Here is a 22095-nt window from a genome sequence, read left to right as displayed (position 1 = left end):
ATGGAATGGCAGGGGGTGTCCAACTACGACATCACTGAGACTGAACACGTCCTCTTGCTTGATTTGCTGCTCAAAAAATTCAACGGCGAGGCAGAAGTACTTGCGAAGAAATGGACAGTCAGTTGCTTGTAATCTGTATGAAACATGCCCACTTTTGAGTACTTCTTATTTCATTTCTATCTGGCTTGTTACTTACGCTGGCCAGACTTTCTCACATCTCTCTCATGCATTTTCTCAAGCATCCAGAGTCCCATGCTGAGTGGCTATTTTGCCATTCACTCACCGTACAATTTCACCTCAAAGCCCGACCGGCAATGTCCTTGCGATATTGCATGCCTTCAAAGTGAATTGCCTCGACGCCCTTGTACGCCTTCTTGACGGCCTCCTCCAGAGTCGGTGCCCATGCTGTTGACGCAATGACGCGTCCGCCAGCAGTGCGAAAGATGCCATCTTTGAGGCTCGTGCCGGCGTGGAAATGGACATTGTCTTCAGGGACGGGGTCCAGCTTCATCTCGATGCCTTTCTTGTAGGATCCAGGGTATCCACCAGCAGCCACCACCACAGTCGTGGCAGCCCTGTCGGCAACCTTGACCTCAAAGCCACCGAGCTTGCCCTGGGCACCAGCCAGCATGATTTCAGCGAGGTCGGTCTCCAAGAGGGGCAACAGTGACTGGGTCTCTGGGTCGCCAAAGCGGACATTGTACTCAAGGACCTTTGGTCCGTTCTTGGTCATCATGAGACCAGTGAAGAGACAACCAACCATAGGGTAGCCTGATACCTATCAGCATACCACCCAATGGTTGAAGGAGTCATACCTTACCTTCAGCGCGCATGCCGTCAATTGTAGGCTGTTGAATCTCCTTGTGAATTCTGTCCACCACGTCCTTGGGAGCGATGCGAGTGGGAGAGTAGGTACCCATGCCGCCGGTGTTGGGCCCCCGGTCGCCATCAAAAATGCGCTTGTGGTCCTGTGCAGGCGGCAGGCTCTGGATGGTGGTGCCGTCGCTAAAGCTCAGTATGCTGAGCTCGTCACCCTCAAGAAACTCCTCAATGACGACCTCATCACCGGCAGCACCGAATTCCCGGTCCAGCATGATGTCCTTGAGCGCCTTGTGACCCTCCTCTTTTGTTGTGGGGATAATGACGCCTTTGCCAGCAGCCAGGCCGTCGGCCTTGATGACAACGGGATGGTCGACGCTGTCCAGGTAGGCGCGAGCGGCATCGTGCGAGGTGAAGTTTTGGTAGGCAGCGGTGGGAATGTTGTGGCGCTTCATAAAGTCCTTGGAAAAGGTCTTGCTGCCCTCCATGCGGGCGGCAGGGCCCGACGGACCAAAGGCGAGAATCTTGGGAGCATTTGCCTTGAAGTGGTCTACAATGCCATCGACGAGGGGAGCCTCGGGGCCAGGGACAAGAAGGTTGACGTCATTGTCGAGGGCGAATTTGACGAGTCCGGGGAAGTCGTCGGCTTTGACCGTCTCGATGTTCTTGGTCTTGTCAAGGGCGCCGGTGCCGCCATTGCCGGGAACAACAAATATTTGGTCGATGCGCGGGGATTGGGCGAGCTTCCATGCAATGGCATGCTCACGGCCGCCGTTGCCGACAATGAGGACGCGAATGTCAGCCATTGGGCCAGTGTGGGAATGATTGATTGTTGTCTGGCGTTCAATGTCGAATGCCCCGCGGCGCAAGCTCTGAAATTCTGGTGGAGATGGTCCGATTCGCGGGGCACGCCTGGCCAATAAGTCCTTGCCGCATCTGCCGATACTAGCTCAATGCCAGTGCGGTCACGATAAACGCGTGACCCTTGCTCCCAGTTTTCGCGTAGGGCTGGCGCAGAGCAGAGCGTTGACTCCATCTCGAACCACCAGAGAAAGACTCGTCCGGCGAGCCCATCGAGGTCGCTGACTTCGCACACGCACCCAACCACCATGGCCTGCGTCATCAAAGTCCCCTGCTCCTCTGCCAACATCGGCCCCGGCTTCGATGTCATTGGCCTCGCCCTCTCCATCTATCTCGAGCTTCATGTCACCCCCAACGACGGCGCCGCACAATCCAGCCCTCTCAACTGTCGCATAACCTACGAAGGCCAAGGCGAAGAGGAAGTCAGCCTGGACCCAGACAGCAACCTCATCACCCGCACCGCCCTCTACGTTCTCAAGTGCCATGGCCAAAGGACATTCCCCGGCGTGCATGTCCACATCAAAAACCCAATTCCGCTGGGAAGAGGTTTGGGGAGCAGTGGAGCCGCAGTGGTGAGTTGGAACGTTGGATGCACAAACTATGCGCCGGCTGATTCCCGCCCAGGTCGCAGGTGTAAACCTCGGAAACGAGGTTGGAAAGCTTGGTCTCACCAAGGCTAGAATGCTGGATTACTGCTTGATGATTGAGAGACATCCGGACAATGTCGCGGCGGCGCTCTATGGTGGATTCGTCGGAACATACCTCAATGAGCTGGACCCAGAGGACATGGCCCGCAAGGAAATCCCTCTGGCAGAGGTCCTGCCCGAGCCTGCTGGTGGTGTGGACACTGGCCTCCAGCCGCCGGAGCCTCCACTCAACATTGGTCACTACAAAAAGTTCAAGTGGGCAAAGGAAATCAAGTGCATTGCTATAATACCCCAGTTCGAGGTCTCGACTGCCAAGGCCAGAGGAGTCCTTCCGGAAAAGTACTCTCGTCCCGACATGGTCTTCAACCTGCAAAGAATAGCATTGTTGACGACAGCCCTGGGAGAGTCTCCCCCAGACCCTGACATGATTTACGAAGGCATGCAGGACAAGATTCATCAACCGTATCGCAAGACGCTCATCCCCGGTCTCACGGAAATTCTGAAGTCAGTGACTCCCAAATCACACCCAGGTCTGCTTGGCATCTGTTTGTCTGGTGCTGGTCCCACCATTCTGGCCCTGGCAACACACAACTTTAATGGCATCGCCAATCACTTGATCAATGAATTCAAGAAGGAAAACATTGAGTGCATCTGGAAGCTCCTCGAGCCCGCCGAAGATGGCACCACTGTCGAGAGGGCTACCCCTGAGAAGCAAGAGGCCATGACGTACGCCTCTGCTGGTGTCAGTATCGATGCAGGCAATCAGCTTGTTCAAAAGATCAAGGCATCAGTCAAGTCCACCCGTCGTCCAGGTGCCGACGCCGACATTGGCGGCTTTGGCGGAACCTTTGACCTGGCTGCCGCAGGGTACACCTCTGCGCCTATACTCGTGGGCGCCATTGACGGTATTGGCACCAAGGTCAAAATCGCCTTTGAGATGGGTAAGCACGACACGGTGGGTATTGACCTGGTTGCCATGAACGTCAACGACTTGGTCGTCCAGGGCGCCGAGCCACTCATGTTCCTCGACTACTACGCTTGCAGCAAGCTGGATGTCGCCTCGGCCGCAGCCTTTGTTTCTGGCGTTGCCGAGGGCTGCAAGCAAGCCAACTGCACACTGGTTGGTGGCGAGACGGCTGAGATGCCAGGTCTCTACCAGGCAGGCGAGTACGACGCCGGCGGTGCCGCCATTGGTGCCATTGCGCGCGATGCCACCATTCTTCCCAACACGGCGGCCATGGCCGAAGGCGACGTGCTGCTGGGCCTGTCATCACACGGTCCGCACTCAAACGGCTTCTCTCTCATTCGCAAGGTTGTCAAGCGCGCTGGCCTCGGCTTCCACTCGCCAGCGCCGTGGAGCAAGTCTGGCGAGACGGTTGGCGCCAGCCTTCTCACACCAACGCGCATCTACGTGCGCTCGCTCCTCGCGGCCACGCGCAAAAATCTCCTCAAGGGCATGGCGCACATCACCGGCGGCGGTCTCGTCGAAAACATCCCACGCATGCTTCCAGCGCACCTGTCGGCCGAGGTGCAGGCGGGCTTGTGGCCCGTCCACGACGTCTTCGCGTGGCTCAAGAAGGCCGGCGCCGTCGAGGACGCCGAGTTCGTCCGCGCCTTCAACGCCGGCCTCGGCATGGTCATCGTCGTGGCGCCCGAGAACAAGAATCGCGCCGTTGAGGTGCTGCAAGAGCACGGCGAGAACGTGTACGAGGTTGGTCGTTTGGTCAAGAGGACGACGGGGGAGGGCTGCGAGGTCAAGAATATGCAGGTTTGGCAGTAGGTGATGGCTTTAGTCATGACGGGATGAGGGATTTATGGGTTTTTCGGTTCGGGAGGAAAATCTTTTTGCTTTCTTTTGGGTTTTTTGAATGGCGAAGATGCCACGGTGTGGACAATGTTGGATTGGATAAGTAGACAAGTGCGGCGCATATAGGGAGCATTCACATCCCATAGTGGTGTCAAGAGAAAAGAAATACAAAACAAGGCATTCACATTCAGCAAGCGTCCCAACACAAGAAGTTTGTCATGGAAATGATGAAGTTTGTTTCGAGGTAATCTTTTCCAACGTTTCGTCTGTCTGATCTTTTACCAGAATGCCTGAAAGATGTCTTTCAACCCAACTGCAATCAGGACTATCCTGCTCATCCATCTACTTTTCGAAGGGTTCAACTGCACTCATGTGCTGATGCTATGCGGAGAAGGCTAAGCGATGGGCGTGGAACTGACGCATGAGAATGCACTATGAAAATTTCCCGCTTGACTTCTAAAGCCCAATGGCGTCTCTAACCTGCCTCATCGTCTCGCCAGCCCGTGTTCGCGCCTTGTCTGCGCCGTGGTCCGCAATTTCTCGCAGATGCTCCGGCCGGCCCATGAAGTCAAGATAGCGATCGCGAATGGGCGCCAGGCGCTCCACCACCGTATCTGCAACCTTTGCTTTGAAGTCTTTCATGTCCAGATCTTTACACTCGTTTACGACGTCGTCGACGCTCGCCGCTCCTCCCAAATGCCACATGATCTCGACCAGATTCGAGACGCCAGGCCGCGTTTTTGTGTCATAGGAAACACCGCGCACACTGTCTGTGCGGGCCTTGACAATCTTGCGCCGAATCTCTTCTTCCGAGTCTGTGATGTAGATGCGAGAGAGGTCGGAGCCCTGGCTCTTGCTCATCTTGTTCGCAGGATCTTCGAGCGACATGACGCGGCGGGCGGGGGAGAAGAGGGTCGTGGGTTTGACGAGGACGGGGGCGCGCAGGACGTTGGCGTTGAAGCCGATAGCCAGCTCACGCGCAAACTCGAGGTGCTGGCGCTGGTCGTCGCCCACGGGCACGTGGGTCGCGCGATGGACGAGAATGTCGGCGGCTTGCAAGACTGGGTATGAGAACAAGCCCAGCTTCAGCTTTTGGCGGACGGCCATGCTGTCGATGTTGCTATCGGTGGCCACGTCCATCTTGCTCTTCCATTGCGTCATCCGCGAAAGGTAGCCCACAGAGGCGTGGCAGCTCAGCAACCACATGAGCTCCGAGTGCGCAGGGACCTGGAGACCCGTCAGTCGGTCTGATTCCCCTTGCGCGCGTTGGACATGGTGCTGTCGCGTACGTCGGACTGGTAGAAAATGGTCGACTTGGCCGGGTCCAGTCCCACGGCTAGCAGGCTCGCGAGCATCTGCGTGCGCCATTCCCGCAGCTGGGCGGCGTCCTTGGGCATTGTCAAAGCATGCAAGTCGACAATTGAGTAGATGACGGTGTCATCAGGGCCAACGCTGTCCTGCAGCTTCACCCATTGCTGCAGAGCGCCGAGATAGTTTCCCAGATGCGGAATGCCGGTGGGCTGAATGCCGGAAAAGACGACCTTGGGCTGAGAATCCGTCGATTGACATCTAGCTTGGACGCGGTGGGCGCATTGTGCGAAGCGCAAGAGGCTACGACGGGCTGGCAGCGAAGGCAGCATGCGGTGTGGAGGTGAAGGACGGCGGTGTTTTGAAACGAGCGGAAGCCATAATGAATGACGGCGGAATCGTCGTCATGCCAAGCCCCTCTGACGGGCGCAACTACGGCTACGCCAGGGCAGCCAGTGCAGCCAGCCAGCCAAGGTTGTATACAGCCGTCATCACAGCCACACCCACTCCCACTCAGTTGCGCAAAACCACCGGCCGCAGCCTACCTACTGTCCTCCTGCGCCTCTCCTCTTCGCCTTCATTTCTCCCACTACGCCCATCGCCAGTACTGTCACCACCTCTTGCACCGCGCGTCGCCCCCACCACAGCCCCTCGATTGCATCGCATCCAAGACCCTCTGAACAAGACAACCACCCGACGAGACAAACGGCTACAGCAAAATCACCATGTCTTGGTCAGGTACGTGGGCAAATCCGGGCCCCTCAATATGGACGAACCGCTGACCCGTTCCGCGTCGCTCTGCAGGCTTCAAAAAGGGCGTCAACCGGGCAACGACCCAGGTCATGATGAAGACGGGCCATGTCGAAAAGACCAACGACCGAGACTTTGAGACGGAGCTGCGCCGGTACCGCACCATGGAGTCGGCCGCCAACAAGCTACAAAAGGAAGCCAAGGGCTATCTGGACTCGCTACGAGGTACAAAGGCCATGGTATAGCGAGGCGATGGGGACAATGCTGATTGCTTGCTTTTCTAGCCATGACGGCCTCGCAAATGCGCATTGCCGAGACAATTGACGCTTTTTACGGAGACGCCGGTGCCAGAGATGGTGTGAGCAGAAGCTACAAGGAAGCAGTGGCAGACTTGGATGCGGAAACGATCAAGGCATTGGACGGGCCGTACCGGTGCGTAGAGGCAACCTGCTCTGAAGAATGCGAGTTGACGTGCTTGCAGACAAACCATTCTTGAACCTATATCGCGATTCTGCGCCTACTTCCCCGAAATCAACGAATGTACGACATCCCCGGCGCAACAACAGACGTGACCAGAAAACTGACGCACTGCACTATAGGCATCAAGAAGCGCGGGCACAAGCAAACAGACTACGACGCAATGCGCGCCAAAGTGCGAAAGCTGACCGACAAGCCCGACAAGGACCCCACCAAGCTCCCGCGCGCCGAAAAGGACGAGCAGCTGGCCAAGGCGGCCTACGACCAGCTCAACGAGCAGCTGACCAACGAGCTGCCGCAGCTCATCGACCTTCGCGTCCCCTACCTCGACCCCTCGTTCGAAGCCCTCGTCAAGATCCAGCTGCGCTTCTGCGCAGAGGCCTACTCGCGCATGGCCCAGGTCCAGCAGTACCTCGATGCCGACGTGAGGGATCAGTATGCCAGTGGCCAGTTGGATCAGCGTGTCGAGGAGGTGTTGCAGGAGATACGCGAGTTGAGTATTGCAGGGACTGTCTGAGCGGAAGTTTGATATTGCAATTGTTTTTACCGTTTCCTTCTCTCTCATCTGTTGGTGCGGTTTCTGGTCGACTTGCCTCGAATCAGCAAGCAGACATGCATCCCCCCCGCCAATCATCATCTACCTGGGATATCATTGGCGTTGTTGCGCGTGTGCATCGGGAATCTAATAAAATGCGTTTTGGCGGCTGCTTCTTAGCCGCCTAGAAAGATTCTAACGCTTTGCTCTGCACTGTGCTGCTCAATTCTACGGCCCATCACCATCCCTTCTCTTTCAGTCATAATTTGGCCTGACTTAGTACACTCATCCAACCACTATATTCCAAAAGTAGCGACGTTGGATGCTTCGACTCTCCCGCCTTCCCACGGCGTCTAAATTTCCCCCAGAATCTTCGCTCTAGGGAGTTGGGCTGCTGCTTGTAACGCCGAGCCGAAGTCCATCACGCTGATTCCTGTCCGTCTTTTGACCATACAAGCCGCCCCAGCATCCTCTGTCCCCATTATTCTTGACTGGTGACTGCCAAACTTCGGCTACTCGCCTCACCTTACAATGGCAGGCTAAGTGCCTTGTCGTTGCTTCTTTGCAGAGTTTGGAAGCTGCAGTGCCGTGCTGCCGGATAGATTTCTGACATCCTGCGTCCGAATCGAATCGAATCGAATCATCGAACCCACTCGACTCTTCCAAGGGCCTGGCATGGCTGGCTCATCGGGCATCTCATCGGACCCGCGCCGCCGCGCCGCGTCCCACTTCATCGTCCTACCTGAGCCTGAGCGCCAGTGATGGGGTGGGACGCAAGAGAAATATCGCGAGCATGGCAGCAACACGGAGCTATTCACGCAGTCTGTTGCTCACCGACTCCTTTTGTCGCTGCTGGCTCGGCCTCGCGCGGCGAGAAGAGAAAGGCGTTGACCGACTGCAGCGTTGCGCGCGAGGGCTTGGCGTCGGGGAAAGACGTCATGATCCAGCTGAGGCGCTGCTTGATGAAGGATTTGTTGATCGAGGCGGTGGGAGCGAGGGTGCGTGTGCCTGTGGGAGGAGGAGAGTTAGTTGTCAGGGGCGGTTCGAGCGGCGGTGCTAGATGTCATGAAAATTTTGTAGGTTTGATAGGGTCGTCAAGAAACGGCACGCACCTCTTTCATCAGCATACAGGCACAGCACCGCCAGCGCCACGCCTACTGAGATATCCTTGCCTGTTCCACAGCTGACAAGGAGCGAGTTGCCTGTTGGTAGATCACGCATAAAGGCCTCAAGAGCGGGTAGAGCTATGCGTAGATCTCGGCTGCCCAGCTTACCTGTGGTACATTTAAGGTGGCAGTACTTGGATTTCTTTCGCTGCTTGAGCGCCGCATCAGGTGCCTCAGTGCACGAGATGACAGCGTCAAAGTCTGCGTCGTTCTGCGTCAGCGACGCGTGTGGGCAGACTGAGAGCCATGTGGCAGGTTTGACGGGGACAGCGGCGCTGGTGGCGTTGCTCTCACTGCGAGAGCACTGCTCGAGAAGATTGGAGATGAGGTCGGGCAATTCACCCTCGGCCGTGTCAAGCAGCTGCAGCTTGTTCTCCCAAAACAGCTGCGGCGTGAGGCCGTTGGCCCAGCCTTCGGCGTCGTCACCGGCACCCTGGACGTAGCCGCCCTCAGATACTTCGCCACCGACGACCCGGCGCGACGACGTGCAGAGGATGATCGGGTGAAAGGTTGGAAAGTCAAGGGGTGACGATGGTAGCGCCGACTCTTGGGTCACCCAGATTGGGCGGAGCGGCTTGGTCAGGTGCGCTCGAAGGCTTGCCAGGTCAAGCCCAAGTTCTCGAGCCAATTCGACGAATGAGTCGAGTCGAGCGGCGATTTGCGAGTGTTCAGACTCCGACACTGACTGACGGGGCGTAAATAGCTGGGGAGCTTCTGGGTTGCTTGGAAACAGAAGTCTGTTCCAAACGGCGCACCATGTTGGAATCGTCTTTGATAGAGCATCAGGCATCCCTGCAAGAGTACGAATCAGCAACCTGGAGACCCGAGCAGTTCCCCGGGCGATTGGACAACCTTGATGCAACCAGGCTGGAGGAGTCGCCGGAACATCTACGAAATCAACGTACGCTTTCCTCTCCGGGTGGAGTCGACTATTACGCACCTGCCAGCGTCTCAACCTTAGATGCCGTGCTCGACGGCGTTGGGCTGCGCAACTGAAAGTCAACCTACCCATCATGCTTTCCCGCCACCTCAAGAACTTGAACATTGAGCCGTCTCAAGCTGAAGCTCCACTCACCCATGTGGCCGTCCGTGCTCTTGAAGTAGGCGCTCGCCGCCTTGCGCTCCAGCGGTATGTACCAGCTGCCGCACCTCTCATTGGCCACCAGAGGCCGCTGATAGGCGTCGGCCACGGCGCCGACAAACTCTGCGTCTGAAGCGATGGAGTGCAACCGATTGGACGTGGACAGAGTTGAGCGCTTGAGCGATGACAAGGTGCTGGACATGGAGTTTCCGGATAGGACGGGGAAGATGATGTCTGCTGTGCTGATTTGGTGCGAGGTCATGACGCGTGGGATGACAAGTCCAAGGTTCGATTCAGATATGGGGCGTTGGTGTCGATGGCGGAACAACTGGAAGCACTGGAAGAGATTGAATGCAAAGAAAGCACAGGCCATTTGGTGTTGACTGGAGATGGATGGATCTCGCTCGGGCTCGGGTCGCGTCCGTCCACGGGCGGTTTTGCGTTTCCGATCCCAGTCAGTCGAGTCGAGCGCCATCGGTCCGCCGGAAGCCTTGCCGCGTCGGTTGACTGACTTTCGATTGCGAGCTTCAGCTTCAGCGGTTGATCTTTTCCCCAGCAGACAATCAGTGGGGAATGGTCTCGACCCAATGTTTCCACCTTGTGCCACACTCATTGAGCATCGACTCAGTGCATCTTGCAATCCGCTCGAAGCGACCGTCGCACGACTCGGGGCCGCGTGTCCTGGTCTTCACCCAAGAACATGTCCCATCTTGAAGCAGCCTTGTGCGTCCTCGCGTAATTTACGTCCGATGGCCCTGGCTGTCAACCAGCACACGTTGTTGGGCCTGGCCTTTGCCCTGTCGAAACAGCACCTCCAACCAGACTGCTTCTAAATCGGATCGAGTTTCGAGGCAGCTGGCCAACTGGAGCCGGCAAGTAGCCATGCGTGACAACTGACGAAGCTGATCTTTGCCCGTGGTGAATCGAATCTGCCCAAGAGCATGGTCGGGGAGGAAAGCTGCACCGACGGCCCGCAGGCGTCAAGGAGCACACGAGGATCATGGCTTGGAGTCTCCGCCCACTTTGCAATTAGCAGCGAGCGGAAAACCCAAACACGCGTGCTGACGGCCTGCAACCCTGTCTTCGCCCTCCGCCTTCTGCAATGCGCAAGCAGTCCCTCGTTTGGCTTCCGCCTCCCGCTGCAGTCTCGCGTTGCCGGCGCCTTTGGCCAACCTTCCTACCCCAGATTCAGAAAGTGGAGACTTGACCACGACGTTCGAAGTTGCACCTCTCTCTGGTACGCCATTGAAGCCAAATCCCATCCATCTCGATTGGCCTTCGTGTTCGGCACCTGCGTGCCTGCCTGCCTGCCTGCCTGTTGTTGGTTGGGACAGGAACCAACGCTGGCAACAACAGACTCCTGACGGTACATTCGGCGACTATCTATACCGGTCATGACGACGTCAGGCTCGAGAGCAAAATTCGCCGATGACCAAGCTCTCATTTAACCGCCCAACCTGCAAGGCGCGGACCATCTTCGTACTGTAAAGTCGACCAGTAACAACTTGTCCATCTGCAGCTCGCTTGCGACTCTCCAAAAGCACATTGAAGCTCCAGCTAACGCGGCCGATCCCGATTCTTGATGTCGCTCTCGACTGCGACCGAGTCACGTCCTTGCGTATGATCTGCGCCTGCATCACAGCCTCAAGCGCCGAGCGGAGCTACACAGGTCCTCTTTTCCTATTGTTGCTCCATCGCCGTTCAAATCTTCAGGTCTCCAAGGAGGATTGCTCTTGCCCAGTGGCGCGTACCCCACTAGCTCACCAATAGAATCGGGGCCGAAAACCCAGTCTTGTGTCGACGGGCATGTTCCTGGCTCCGCTTCTCGTGGCTCGCCGCGGCGTCTTGTGGGAATGGCCATCAACAGTCCTCTCCCAAATTACCTTACCACCGACTTTCTTTTCTGCAAAGTGTTGCAACCCGTCACTTTGGCGCCCAAATTCTTGGCCCTTGTCGTTGGCCGCGCCCTGACTAGAAATTAATTCCCACTCTAACGGACCATTTACCCTGCTGGGGTCAAGATCTGACAGCAAGATGGAAGCCACGATACACAAGTAGCTTAGCTAGAGCTCGTGGCAAGTTAGCTTCTTGTTCCTTACGGGAGGCGCACCGTTGACAGCGTTGGTGGCCCATTAGGGATTTTCCCCGTCTCTTCCGACACGGCAATCCACCACATTCATACCCTGAAACTTGCTAGTCAGGTCATGACAGACGAATGCTTCTCTGGACCAGCAGGTGGCCTGGCCTAGTCATGGGAGGAACCCAAAAACTCGTACGTGTGGATGCGTACGCCATCGAAAAGGCCGGAAGCCCAGCAAACGACCAAGAGGGATCCACACGACCCCAGGCCACTATAGAGCCTGCGGGCCGTTACTTTAGAGCAAGCCGCCTTCCTTGCTTCAAGGATTCCACTCCCCTCGTTCTTATTCATCAACTCCTACACCTGCTCCAATTTCCCATGGCCCTGCTGTCCGCATTCTGAAAAATGCCACAGCAGTCCTGACTGCCGACGGGAAGCCATGGCCCGCTGGTTGACACCCCCCGACTATCCTCTCCCCGTAACTCATCTGCCATCAACAATTCGCGGAACTTCGATATTCCTGCTTGTAATAAAATCAATCTCCTCGCAGCTTTCTCCTTACTAATGCTCTGTAGCTTACTGCGTGGATAGCAGTACTCCTTCGTTTATGGTGTCGATTCAAAGTCGTACGGTCCCCTGGATGGGACGATCTCATCGTATCTCTTGCACTCGTAAGACTGGCGCCTTCACCTGACCGTGGAGATGATTGACTGGTGCAGATTTCGTCGACCTTTGGAACTGTCACGGTGAACAATGGTTTGTTGTCAAAGTTTCTCCATCTCGTCACCTGCTAACACTGGTATAGAGGTCCCATACGGTTTCGGCCTACATTTGAGGTCAATGTTGGGAGAAAATCCTGATGGAACAATCAACTACTCTGTGTTTTCAAAATATCTCTTTGTAAGGCCTATGAGTCGGGTCCTTGAACGATCGACGCTGATTCTTCCAGTGGTTCATGTGGACCAATGCAACGTATTGCTCGAGCACCGGCCTTATCAAGCTGTCGATCGCCGTGCAGTATACTAGGCTGTTTGGACGACGTTCTTATCCTGTTCTCTATTGGACTTTCATTTGCATTGCTGTCGCTGTTGCATGCTGGGGGACAGCTTACTTCTTCATAGTTGTGTTCAGCTGCAATCCCGTTGAAAAGAGTTGGAATTTCCTCGTTGATGGCCACTGCATCCTATTTGGCTCTAGCGATGCGGACGAGACGTACAAAGGCTATGTGTCACACACGGCCAGCAACATGTGCCTCGACATCCTCATTCTCACCATCCCACTCCCGACATTGGCTCGATTAAAGATGTGCAAAAGGCAAAAGCTAGGCCTCATTGGCCTGTTCAGCTTGGGCACCGTGTACGTTTCATCTCACTGGTCCTCGATTCTCTGCTGACGCTGTATCCAGTGCTGTAATCTGCGCTGCACTCCGTCTCTGGCTCATCGTCAAATCGCACGCTGGTTCCTACCCGACCTACGACCCTCCCTGGTACGCGCCGCCCATTGTCCTCACATCCGACGTCGAAGTCAATCTGGCCATCCTCACGGCATCGATGCCCATCTTCTGGCCGTTCCTCGCATCAACATTCTCCGGCTCCATCAGTGTCGTCCAGGAAGTCATCATCCGCAGCGAGACACGCAAGTCGTGCGACTCGCAGGCGCATCTTTCAGACCTAGGCCCGCAACGTCACCAGCAGCGCACTAGCCGCAGTACCTCTGATGCTAGCGACCTGCGTCTCAAGGACAGCAACAACAGCACCGTCGTCAATGATGGTGGCGTCGCCGAACAGCACCGCAAGCACTATGGTGATAAGCATGTCGCCAATTTGGTTGTGGGTGAATTGGCCAGCCCCGTGGATCGCGAGCCTGGCCACCATCACCATCACCATTACTGCCCCGATAGCCCTCCTACCTTGGACAATCCGATGAAGACGCATCAGGCCAGTGCTTGGTTTGAGCCGGTGGCCATGGAGGAGTTGCATCCTCAGCAACATCACACATGATGGAAGAGCGACGGCTCGATGAGGGGTCTGAACTGTGTCTCCAAGTCGTTCACTTTGGCTTTCGCCTTCCTTTTGATTTTCTTTTCCTAGTTCTTCAGCCTTCTATGATATCCCCTTCGCAAGCGCTTCCAAAGCTTTGTTTCTCTACTCTGTTACCGTTGGAAGTAATGCCCCCGATTTCATTGCAGTGCACCTGTACTATACAATCATCTTTCCGAGAGCGAGGAATTCAAGCAGGACTTTGACAACTCATCATTAGTAAGCAGCCTCGTGTCTCTGCCCGTGTCTCTGCCCGTGTCTCTGCCCGTGTCTCTGCCCGTGCCGTTCGGTCATCTCTGCCGCCCTCGCTTCCGTGTTTTCTCTCTATCCGCTCCTCTGCCCGCCTCATTGTAAACAACCATCCCACCACAAAATCCCTCTCATCACAAGCCGGCGCCAACATGTGACGACCGCCTTGAGCGCCCCTCTTCCTACCAGCCAGCCAACCGTCCATCCCTCGTTATTTCCCCCAAAGCTTTTTAGTTTGCCAATGAGCAATCAGACGGGCACACGAGGTAGTCAGTCCTTTTTCTGCGGGTTGTCCCTGTACCACCGCTCGAGCGTTCAGGGATCAAGCCAGTTTGGCGCGATATTAAAAACGGTCCGCTTGTTGGCCGGGCTGCCTGCCTTGTTTGCTGCGTGTGTCCTTGTTGGTGAATGAGAAAATGCTTGGGAGTGGCGTTCGCGGGCTCTGGCCCTGCCCGTCCGACCGGCCGTCCGGCCGTGGGTGCCGTACGACGGACGGGTACGACGACCTGAGTCCCTGGCGCGGTTGGCTTGCTTGCTTGCTTGCCGTGTCCGCCTCGCCTTGCCTTCAGTTGTCTAGCGAAGGTGACTCGTGGCTTGTGGAGGGGGGGGGGGGGGGGGGGATGGGGTTTTGCAGTGCTTGCGACTGGTCCGTTGGGGCTCGCGTGGGGGATGCATGCACGTGGCTCTAGATTCTTTTAAAGTGGGATTTGATGTTCTGATTCCTCGCTTTTGTTTGCTCGAATGTTATCTAGTCGCCGTCTTGTCATCTAAGACATTCCTGTACAGGCGTCCCTTGTTGACGCAAGAAGACCTTGGCCCCCAAAGGCAGACGGGTTATAAATAAGGCCAACAGTGTTTTTTTTCTTTCGCCAAGAAGCCAATGCAAGGCATTGTCTACCGCTTTTTCGATCTGATCTGATTCTACTTTCTCGCGTCCCTGACTATCCCAGCCCTGCCTCAAAAAGTCTTCATCATCCGCGAGCGTCATGCTGCAAGACAATCGCCCGCAGCGTCAAGTTTTGCCGTGAAGAAGGCTACCTACGTACCTCTTCCTTCGCACACCAACCCCGCCTCGATACGGTCTTCAAACTCTCTTCGTTCCCTTACCCAGAAAAAATTCCGCAAGCAATGCTCGACCAAGCAGCCGATCAAGCCCGTTCGACGTGGATGCTTTATCGAATCTGTATTATCGAGCATTGGATAATCATTCGGGTAATCATGCACTCGCTCGCAACACATGATCGCGGCGGCGGGAGGACGGTAAGTTTTATTTAGTCTTACGCACGTTAAGCTTACCGGCCTTGTCTGAATTTGAGCCAAGCATGGTTCTTGTTGTTTTTCGGGGACTCGCATCATGCTGGAAAATATTGACCGACTTGGTTGTTTTGCTTGTTTACCTGCTGGCGATTGGCTGCTTCCTCGTCGTGTCTCGATCAGTCTTCTGGTGACGGGGTTTTATGTGTTGTTGATGAAGAATTCGGTTCTGAGTGCACGGTACGAGGATCTTGCCATACGAGTGCGCGCTGTCGAGAACTTTCTGTACAGGTCGAATGATGTTGAAAACGGATTCTGCAAGCTACGTGGTCGAGGCGAGGACTGTTGTCGCCATACAGTGTCCTGGTCAAGTTTGTCTCGACGGAAGTGGTCCTCAATATACTTGCTCATCGAGGTTACACAGGAAAGTCTCTTCGGTCGAGCGAGCCGTCTATAGGCAGGAGACAAGCCGGGTCAATTGCCTTCGTTCTAGTTAATGTCTCCCCTCTCATCATTTGTGCGCGACAACCAACCACCTTCATCGAAGACGAGAAGCGCGACCATTTGCACCAGATTCTAATTGATTGCACGACAAAGCGCTCGCAATTCTGACACTCTTCGTCCAGTGGTTGCAAAAAAATCGCACAGTGTGTTTCTCCGTACCAGATGCTTTAGTTCGCAAATGCAGAGCAGTCTCGGTCCCCAGCATGCCCGTTCCTTCCTCGTGCGTGAGCTGGTTGAGAATACTCCCAAAAACTTGCGTTCTGCGCCCTCCGCGACTTGCGCGCTTCCGCATCCGCCCAACTTTGCACTTTTGATGCCAACGCATCCAACAGACGAATGAAACAGATTTAAACGGCCAAAAAAGGAAAAAAAGAATTGGATCCGCCGGGAATTGAACCCGGGACCTCTCCCATTTGGGGTTTGCACTATCTGCAGCTCTCTGTGAAGGAGAGATACCGATGTTGCTAAGGGAGTGTCATACCCCTAGACCACAGACCCTTTTCGTGTTGTTAGAAGCTGACAAGTTAAAATATATAGGTTAAAAATTAGTCATTAATTAATTAATTAATTATTTTACGTCTTACTAGAGCTATAGGCTATCTAAGACGGAGCTATCTATAGGGGATACTATATATATTTATAAGGTAAGTAGGGATGCCTAGCTAAAGAATCTTATATAATAAAGTATAATTCTTAGTATAATGTTAGTATAGGGTTATTATAGATAGATAGTTTATCTAGGCTCTTTTTAGGTAAGGGGGGGCTAAGAACTAGCCTTCCTACTATTATCTAAGTAGATAGGTAGTATGAAGTAAGAGTAAGGAAAGGAAGGGGAATAGAAAGAAGGTATATATAGAAAAGTAAATATAGTATAGGGTAGTAGGTAAGGTAGATTATATATATACTCTACTATAGCGTTCTAGTACTATTCCTAATAGCACTATTTTTTAGTTAGTATTATATAATACCTTTCTTAGCACCTATAAAGGTAAAAAAGGCGGGTAAGGTTTTTAACTAGTAGTATATATCTTCTAGCTAACTAGTATAGTTAGCTAATACTTATTATAGAAAATAAATAATGCTAAAGAACCTAGGTTTAATCTATATTAATGTTACTTATAATTTAATCTAGCCCTATTACCGCTATTAGATGACTATATATTAATATTATTACTAATAATAGAGCTCTATATGCCGCCCTAGCCTAGGTATACTATATAGATAAATAGCGTTAAGCCCTTACCTTACCGCTAAATAGTTATCTAATTATTATTAGGAGTAGGAGGATTTAGCTAGAGTAGTTATAGAGTAGTTATCTAAGCTATATTAACGCCTTTCTAATCTAGAGGGCTAGGGTCTTAGTAGAGGCTCTATATAAGGTAGAGGAGGGGTATAAGCCTAGAGGGTATTAGGTAGATTATAGATAAAGGGGTCCTTTCCTTAATTATCTTTAGTTAGAGGGGTTCTAGGGTAGTACCTATAGGAACTATAAGTAGAGGGATTATAGAGCTTATTATTTACTCTACTAGTAGAGATTAGAATAGATTCTCTCCTCTTCTTTTTACTCTTCTTTTTTCCCTTAGTCTACTATTTATATATGCTATGCCCTAGTAGAAACCTTCGTTTAACATATGAATTTAAGTATGAATTATCTACTAACATCTCCTTAGAATAGCTCTCTATAGGGTATAGAGGCTATTTTCCTACTATTATTATTATACGCCTTATACGCTACCTATATAGCTTCTCTCCTAGTAGAGCTATAGAGTAAGTAGTTACTAATAAGGTGTTATAGTGTTTATTAGGTAGTATTATTATAGCTATAATTATCCTAGTCTATCTTACTAAACTATACTAGGTAGGCTCTAAAGTAGCTATAGTTTAGTTTTAATTAGAAGTAGGCTAATACTTCTAGTTATCTATACTTAGGGAGTTAGATAGATATCCTTAGTATAGGTAGGAAGTTATATATATATAACCCCTAGGATGGTAGTATCTATACTTCCTAGTATTATATAGTATATATTATCTATTCTACTATAGTTCTTTATTATACGTGTATCCTAAGGAGGGTAGTGCTTAAGTAGTTATTCTCTAGGGTTAGCCTAGTAGCCTCCTTTATAAGGGTGTCTACTTATAGGTTTCCTCTAATCCCTATATAGCCTAGGGCCTATAAGAAGGTAAGACTACCTTATCTAGCTATAATTAAGTAGCCTATATCTATAGCTTAAAGTTATAGACCTTAACCTAGTAGGTTAGACGGGGTTTAGAGGCGGTATAGTATAGCTTAGTTATCTATGTATACTATGATCTATTACCTAGGCCATTTCTAGGTAGCTAGCTCTATAGCCCTTATAAGTGCCTCTAGTTCTCTATTATATATAAGCTAGTATAGTCTAGTATTTACTCTATATCTTACTACTACTCTTATACTATCTTATTAGGTATTATATACTATAATCCCTATACCTACTCTATTTCCTTTTAGGATAGATAAAGCATTAGAATATAGGATGACTACTTAAGTTATATATCCTATACGTCTAATATATACTTAGGCTTCTTATTCCTTTTAGAGGTAGCTAATCTTAACTTCATATAGTATAGTCTTTTTCTATAGGGGAAAGGAACCATACTTAATTAGGCTTTTAGTACCTATTACTAGGTCTAAAATTATGTTCTAGATATATTTAAGTTATATCTAGTATCCTAGTATACTCTCTAGTTTAAACTAATTAATAATTATATATACTAGGTGTTAGTAACTAAGTTTAAAGAGTCTTATAGTGTATACTTAAAGTGACATGTTCCTCCTAAGGTAGGGGGGGAGAAGGCCTACTTTAATTTCTATAGGAATAATTAGGGAGGTATAAAAGGCTTCTAGGATTTAGTATAGTCCGCTATTTTAAAGTGTTTATCTAAGTATCTTAGAGCTACTAACTTACTAGAAAACTAGGGACCTATAATCTACTATACTTTATATATAAGTAAGGTATAGCTATTAGATAGTAGTAGGGGATAGTCTATATTATATATTAGCTAGCTACATGAGTTATCCTAGTAATTACTTTACTTAGGCATTTTAAATTATTATATACTACTAGAATAATAGGCGTATATTAAACTATATCCTAATCTATTAGATGAGTTACTTTAGTTTTACTATATAATCTCCTAGGAGTGTAATTATGGCTGCCTTAGCCTTATTTAAGCTTATAAAATGGATGAGGTCTATTTTATCTTTATTAAAGTTAATAGTATACTAGGTTCTAAGTAAGAAGAGCTAGGTTACTTCCTACTAGAGGATCTACGCATTTTTCTTCTAGCTTATTAAGGAGATTATAATTAAAACATCATTAATATATAAGAGGAATCTTACTAAGTAAGAGGAAAAGAGCTTTTATATATAGATAAGAAATAGGATTAGGGAGACTAGGCTTCCTTAAGGGATTCCTAAAACTATTAGATAAAGGTCTTCTTATTAGCTATTAAAGGAGATCTAGAGTTATTAACTACTAGTAAATATCTTTACCTATACTAGGAGGGAAGTAGGGAGCCTAATTTTCCCTATTATATATAAGAGCTAGTTATAGGCTACATAATTAAAGGCGCCTTATATATTAAGGAATAGGATTAATATCTTACGCTATACCCTCCTCTTATCCTAGATAATATGTATAAGGATTATTACTATATTAATTACTAACTTCTATAGTTATCTACCTATTTAGGATAGGTATAGGAGGTAGGTAGCTTCTATAAGTACTCTAAGATGTTTTACTATAATATGTTTAAGAACTTTTCCTAGGTAGTTAAGTAGGGAGATAACTCTATATACTTTTAGGTCTATATAATTAGGTTTCCCTAGTTTCTTAAGTATTACTCCTACCGCTTCTCTCTAGCATTCTAGGTAGTATCTATACGTAAAGAAGGTTCAGTATACCTAGGTAAATTTTCTAGGAGAAGTATTATATGCCTTAGTAATTATCCTTTAGTAGATCTAGTCTAGCCTAGGGGTAGTACCTTTAATCTTATAAGAGTAGGTATACTATACTTCCTTATCTATAAGGGAGGGCTAGTCCTATAGCCCTTCCTTATAGTTTATCTATTTACGTAGGGGGACGTATAGCGGTAGGGGGAAGAGTTTCTAATAGAAGGTAGTATACTTACTATCATATAATGATTAGAGTTAATCTTAAAGGTTATATATCTAGGGGATCCGCTTAGATTAGGTTAATTTCATATACGCTATTACCTTATAGATAGACTAGGGTATTTCTTTTATGAGGAAGTTATTCTAGTACTCTTATTTTACCTACTTAATAGCCGTGTTATATATATTCTATGCTTATATATATATAACTTAGTCCTAACATGCCCTATACCTTACTTATATAGTAGTTATCCTTAGGGCTATAAGGAGTAGGGACTACTATAGTTTTTATTACTATCTAGGTGTTACCTATAGGATGCTATGTTTAGCTACTATCTCTATTACCTTTATAAGGCTTTATCTAAGTTAGTCTAGGTCCTCTTATAAGGTCCTACTAGAGAGTATATATTATACCCTATTAGGAAGGGCTTAGATAGGTAGAATTATAATCTTATTTAACTCTTCTTAGACGATTTACCTATATTAGGCCTAGTTAGCTTTTTTAACGTTAAACCGTAGTAGAGGTATTAGTATGTCCTAAAACTTATTATACGTAATAGTAAAGAGAATAGCGTTATGGTTAGATAAGGGGTTCTCTTATAACTACTAGTTAATTACTTAAGCGGTAATTATTAGAGTATATAGGGATAGGTTAATAACTATTTCCCTTTCTATCCCTATATAAAAGAAGGTACCTACTCTAGGCTAGTTTTAGAGTTTAAGGCGGTTTTCCTTAATCTATTCATATAGAGCTTCTACTTTATAAGATTAGGGGGAGAGTAGGTCCTATATTAGATAGTATTTATTAAAGTCCCCTACGTAGATTATTAGCATAGTAGGGGGGCTATACTTAATGACTCTTTCTATTATATATAGGGAGGATGGGTTACCTTATTCTACCTTATTATAGATATTAACTATGTAGATAGTATCTTCTCTATAGGTTAAATTAACGGTAAGGTAGTCTAGGCTAGAGAAAATATCTAGGTAAGGAATTACCTAGACTTAGGTAAGGGATTTATTTAGGTAGAGCATTATCTAAGGATGGGAGCCCTATAGGAAGGTTAGGAGAATTTATATTATAGAGGGGTAAGAGATTAATTATATATTAGCTATATCTTCTTATAGTGTCATCCATAGTTCCTAGATAAATATTAGGTGGATAACTAAGTAGAGAGTATCCTAGAGTACTACTTCTATAGCCTAGGCATTCTAGTTTAAGTTAACTTACATAACTTTAAGGTTACCTAATATTTATGCTAGGGGGATGGCTTTATTAGATAATAGGGATAGTTTAGGTCCTAGGAGTAATAAGTACCGTTATAGTTACTATACTTTAATGCTATATAGGTATATATTATGCCTCTCTTTATATAGTATTTATAGTTATGCTTTTCTATAGTGTAGGGGCTAGTATATAGTAAGTATTAGCGGTATTCTATAAAGATAAGTAATATCTTTATTATATACCGTATGGTAGATGGTTTATAGTAGAGAATGTAGTAGATTCTTTACTATAAGAGAACTTCCTTAAAGGACTAACTAGCAGGCTACCTAAGGGTGTTTATATAGAAGAACCTATAGATTCTAGAGAGTTCTATCTCTAGGTAATTAGTAATAGGTTCTTCTATTAATAGAAGACGATTTCTAATTAATCTAGACTAGAAGATTCTAGGCCTTAGTAATGAGACAATCTAGAATAAGGGCTAGAATCTAAAAGAACCCGTAGGAATAAGTTCTTAGTAATAGAAGAGGTCTAGAAGAGTCTAGAATAGTCTAGACTTATTCTTAGGCCTCTAATACTCCCCCTAACTTATTACGCAGGGTAATAGAGAGGAATTTAGTAAAGAGAGCCTTAGTAAGTACCTTAGTTAAGGCGTCTATAGGCATCTCTTTAGTAGAGATATAGGAGAATCTTATAAGTTTCTCCTTAACTAGCTGCCTTAAGAAGTAATACCTTATATCTATATTCTTAGACTTTTTAGTAGCATCTTCCGTAGCAGCTATAGCCGGTATATTATCCCCTTTAAGGACTATAGGAGTAGGTATAAGGTCTTTATAACCTAACTCTTCTAAAAATCCTTTAATATAAAGGATAACCTTAGCTAGTATACTATAACCTATGTATTCTACTTCCATAGTAGAAATAGAGACATAGGTTAGTCTACTAGCCTTCCAGGCTATAGGCCCATTAGTAGAGTAAATAATATAAGCTACTAGAGAATGTCTATTAAGCTCATTCCCTAAGTTAGAGTCGGAGTAGGATTCTAGATTAAAACTAGTACCCTTATAGGTAATAGTATAATCTTTAGTTCCTTTTAGATAGGATAAGACTCTTTTAGTAGCTCTAAGGTGCTCTACTAGA

General features: G+C 49.1%; 7 protein-coding genes and 1 non-coding gene across 8 annotated transcripts; 4 read left to right on the top strand and 4 right to left on the bottom strand.

The window, feature by feature from the left end:
- Window positions 1–26: 26 nt before the first annotated feature.
- On the bottom strand, window positions 27–1819 carry IWZ02DRAFT_451822 (phosphoribosylamine-glycine ligase). The gene is made up of 2 exons (XM_066767544.1): window positions 821–1819; window positions 27–771 (listed from the first exon to the last, which is right to left on the bottom strand). Exons 1-2 carry the CDS (start codon window positions 1623–1625, stop codon window positions 293–295), a joined length of 1284 nt encoding a protein of 427 aa, XP_066622089.1. The 5' UTR covers window positions 1626–1819; the 3' UTR covers window positions 27–292.
- A 25-nt stretch (window positions 1820–1844) lies between these two features.
- On the top strand, window positions 1845–4363 carry IWZ02DRAFT_268927 (phosphoribosylformylglycinamidine cyclo-ligase-like protein). The gene is made up of 2 exons (XM_066763453.1): window positions 1845–2252; window positions 2305–4363. Exons 1-2 carry the CDS (start codon window positions 1929–1931, stop codon window positions 4105–4107), a joined length of 2127 nt encoding a protein of 708 aa, XP_066622088.1. The 5' UTR covers window positions 1845–1928; the 3' UTR covers window positions 4108–4363.
- Window positions 4364–4590: 227 nt separating this feature from the next.
- Window positions 4591–5774, bottom strand: IWZ02DRAFT_469667 (uncharacterized protein; the record flags this gene model as incomplete). The annotated part of the gene is made up of 2 exons (XM_066768743.1): window positions 4591–5361; window positions 5424–5774. 2 exons carry the CDS (start codon window positions 5772–5774, stop codon window positions 4591–4593), a joined length of 1122 nt encoding a protein of 373 aa, XP_066622087.1.
- Window positions 5775–6167: 393 nt separating this feature from the next.
- IWZ02DRAFT_490634 (BAR domain-containing protein) lies at window positions 6168–7186 on the top strand (the record flags this gene model as incomplete). Its single annotated transcript, XM_066769677.1, has 5 exons — window positions 6168–6180; window positions 6247–6417; window positions 6477–6624; window positions 6674–6732; window positions 6792–7186. The coding sequence occupies 5 exons, from the start codon at window positions 6168–6170 to the stop codon at window positions 7184–7186; spliced, it is 786 nt and encodes a 261-aa protein (XP_066622086.1).
- Window positions 7187–8018: 832 nt separating this feature from the next.
- On the bottom strand, window positions 8019–9713 carry IWZ02DRAFT_378647 (tRNA a64-2'-o-ribosylphosphate transferase-like protein; the record flags this gene model as incomplete). The annotated part of the gene is made up of 4 exons (XM_066765000.1): window positions 8019–8212; window positions 8308–9162; window positions 9276–9310; window positions 9379–9713. 4 exons carry the CDS (start codon window positions 9711–9713, stop codon window positions 8019–8021), a joined length of 1419 nt encoding a protein of 472 aa, XP_066622085.1.
- Window positions 9714–11529: 1816 nt separating this feature from the next.
- IWZ02DRAFT_268798 (uncharacterized protein) lies at window positions 11530–13813 on the top strand. Its single transcript, XM_066763451.1, has 6 exons — window positions 11530–12057; window positions 12107–12202; window positions 12251–12287; window positions 12337–12431; window positions 12481–12887; window positions 12937–13813. The coding sequence occupies exons 1-6, from the start codon at window positions 11971–11973 to the stop codon at window positions 13529–13531; spliced, it is 1317 nt and encodes a 438-aa protein (XP_066622084.1). The 5' UTR covers window positions 11530–11970; the 3' UTR covers window positions 13532–13813.
- Window positions 13814–14990: 1177 nt separating this feature from the next.
- Window positions 14991–15860, top strand: IWZ02DRAFT_268777 (uncharacterized protein). The gene is made up of 2 exons (XM_066763450.1): window positions 14991–15444; window positions 15498–15860. The coding sequence occupies exons 1-2, from the start codon at window positions 15174–15176 to the stop codon at window positions 15683–15685; spliced, it is 459 nt and encodes a 152-aa protein (XP_066622083.1). The 5' UTR covers window positions 14991–15173; the 3' UTR covers window positions 15686–15860.
- Window positions 15861–15953: 93 nt separating this feature from the next.
- Window positions 15954–16075, bottom strand: IWZ02DRAFT_t65. Its single transcript has one exon. It is a non-coding gene; the product is annotated as a tRNA-Ala (tRNA).
- Between the last annotated feature and the right edge of the window lie 6020 nt (window positions 16076–22095).

Source organism: Phyllosticta citriasiana (assembly GCF_038021145.1).
Source record: "Phyllosticta citriasiana strain CBS 120426 chromosome Unknown IWZ02scaffold_7, whole genome shotgun sequence".
NCBI lineage: Eukaryota > Fungi > Ascomycota > Dothideomycetes > Botryosphaeriales > Phyllostictaceae > Phyllosticta > Phyllosticta citriasiana.
This window is presented reverse-complemented; position numbering and strand designations above follow the sequence as displayed.